General features: G+C 38.8%; 1 protein-coding gene across 1 annotated transcript in view; it reads right to left on the bottom strand.

Annotated features, from left to right (window-relative positions):
• Positions 1 to 367: 367 nt before the first annotated feature.
• SARC_11605 (hypothetical protein) overlaps positions 368 to 1952 on the bottom strand; it is a gene marked incomplete at its 5' end in the record, with an annotated part of 7351 nt that continues 5766 nt past the window's right edge. The window contains 4 exons of the mRNA XM_014294304.1: positions 368 to 461; positions 681 to 781; positions 1175 to 1306; positions 1672 to 1825. Coding sequence (XP_014149779.1) covers positions 369 to 461; positions 681 to 781; positions 1175 to 1306; positions 1672 to 1825 — 480 coding nt within the window. The 3' untranslated portion in view covers position 368. The remainder of the gene's footprint in view (positions 462 to 680; positions 782 to 1174; positions 1307 to 1671; positions 1826 to 1952) is intronic.

Genomic DNA, 1952 nt, shown 5'->3' on the forward strand with positions numbered 1-1952 from the left:
TATATATATATATATATATATATATATAATATATAATATATATATATATATATATATATATATATATATATATATAATATATATATATATATATATATATATATATATGAGTGTATATACTGTGGTACGGCACTTGCATACATGTGTTGAGCACACAGCGTACGTATATGTTAGCACCAGAAAAAGTAATAGCCAGTGGATGAAGGAATACACAAGATACCTATCCATGTACAATCGCATGTTTGTTGACAAATACCCTGATATACGTCTATGAGCATATAAAAGTCACGGTGCTAAGAACTCAAATAAACTCAGCACGGGGGTTTACATAGATTTACTACTTGAACACGTATGCACAACCGTACAACCTACTTGAAAATGGATAGGACTGCCTCCTCCAGTATCGTCTTGACCTCCTGCAAGCCACTGATGTCATCCCATGTCACCCGTTCAACCGATGCCTGCGACAGACAACAAACATACCAATAGCATAAGCTTCATTAACTTCATCTATTAGTGGGCTACTACTCCTATGTGTATGCGTATACGCGGAGGTTAGATCTCGGCTGTATTGCCTTGCTTTCAATACACATGCATATAAATTCGGCTGAAGTATGCTTATCTACTATCATCCTATGCAAGCATCGTGACATAAACCGGATGCACTGTGTATATCCTACCGATGCTTGGGGCTGCCGCACTCGCTCGAAGGCCTGTGTCAGCAGTGTAGGTATTTGAGTGTCATTGACTGAATTGCCACTTGATTTGGGCTCGATCGCAACTGGACAAGAAGTCAAGAGATGCAATGAGCAAGACTGTTTATAGCTGCACAGTGGCGTGGATATCTGATTCCCACTGACCGCACTAGTACTTGACGTAAACTCAATCATTGGATTGTAAAAAAGTTTGCGCGTGTGCTTTTTGTGTGGGTTAGCCAGTATGATATAAAGAACTGGCAAGGAAATTGGAATACGATAACAGGCATTATCATCAACTTATAATAATACGTACGTGTATACGTGCATACGTATATATATAGTATACGTGCATACGTATATATATATATATATATATATATGAGTGAGTGAATAAGTGAGTGAGTGAGAGTGTAATGTCCAATCCAATTGAGCTGTTGACACGACTACAATGTGTATGTGCAGATACTTTGACACACCTAGACTTTTGTATACCCTGTGGACGGACATCAGCTCAGCGTCGGACATTTTATTCGCCAGGACGTTCATCGCATCTTTGTTTTTATCGTAAATCTGTGGAAACATCGACGATAGGAGACCCTTCGTTGCATCTGAGACATACAATAAATTAATCCCATTCAGCTCATATGGTAACCATACGTGTTCTGATTTACATATTTCATGAACTAAACACTAGTGTAGTGAATGTGAGAGGTATCCGTAGAGCATATATTCTACTAAAATTCAGCTGTAAATAGTTGTATCGAGTACGGGCTGTTGTAATTAATTGGAAAGTATGTTGTGAAATGTTCATGAAGCATTCATGTTGCGTACATTGTTAAAATGCGTCCTGCATCTTCTCGAGGACGGCATAATCACGTTTATCGGCTTCTTAAATCTAGGTAGCATGTAACACCAGACACATCTGCCCCGCCAACTAATATATATCGAACGGTCAAAAAGTCATATCCTTCACCTTTTGTATCCACAGTTTTCCCTTGCATGTAGACAACTTCAGGTACAGCTAGATGAACAGTGTCTGTGAAGCATGACACCAATGTGTGTCGTAACAGCTGGGCACTCCGGCATGTACTCACAATAGCCACACGACTGCTGGGTGCGGTTTGGGCCTATGGAGATGAAAGGTATAAATGTTATATTTATTTAGAGCCATACAATTAAATGATATACCAGACTAGCTGCATCTCATAGACATTTACATGTCAATGATGTTTAGCCTAAGTGCGAGTATATATA

Source organism: Sphaeroforma arctica (genome assembly GCF_001186125.1).
Source record: "Sphaeroforma arctica JP610 unplaced genomic scaffold supercont1.1780, whole genome shotgun sequence".
NCBI lineage: Eukaryota > Ichthyosporea > Ichthyophonida > Sphaeroforma > Sphaeroforma arctica.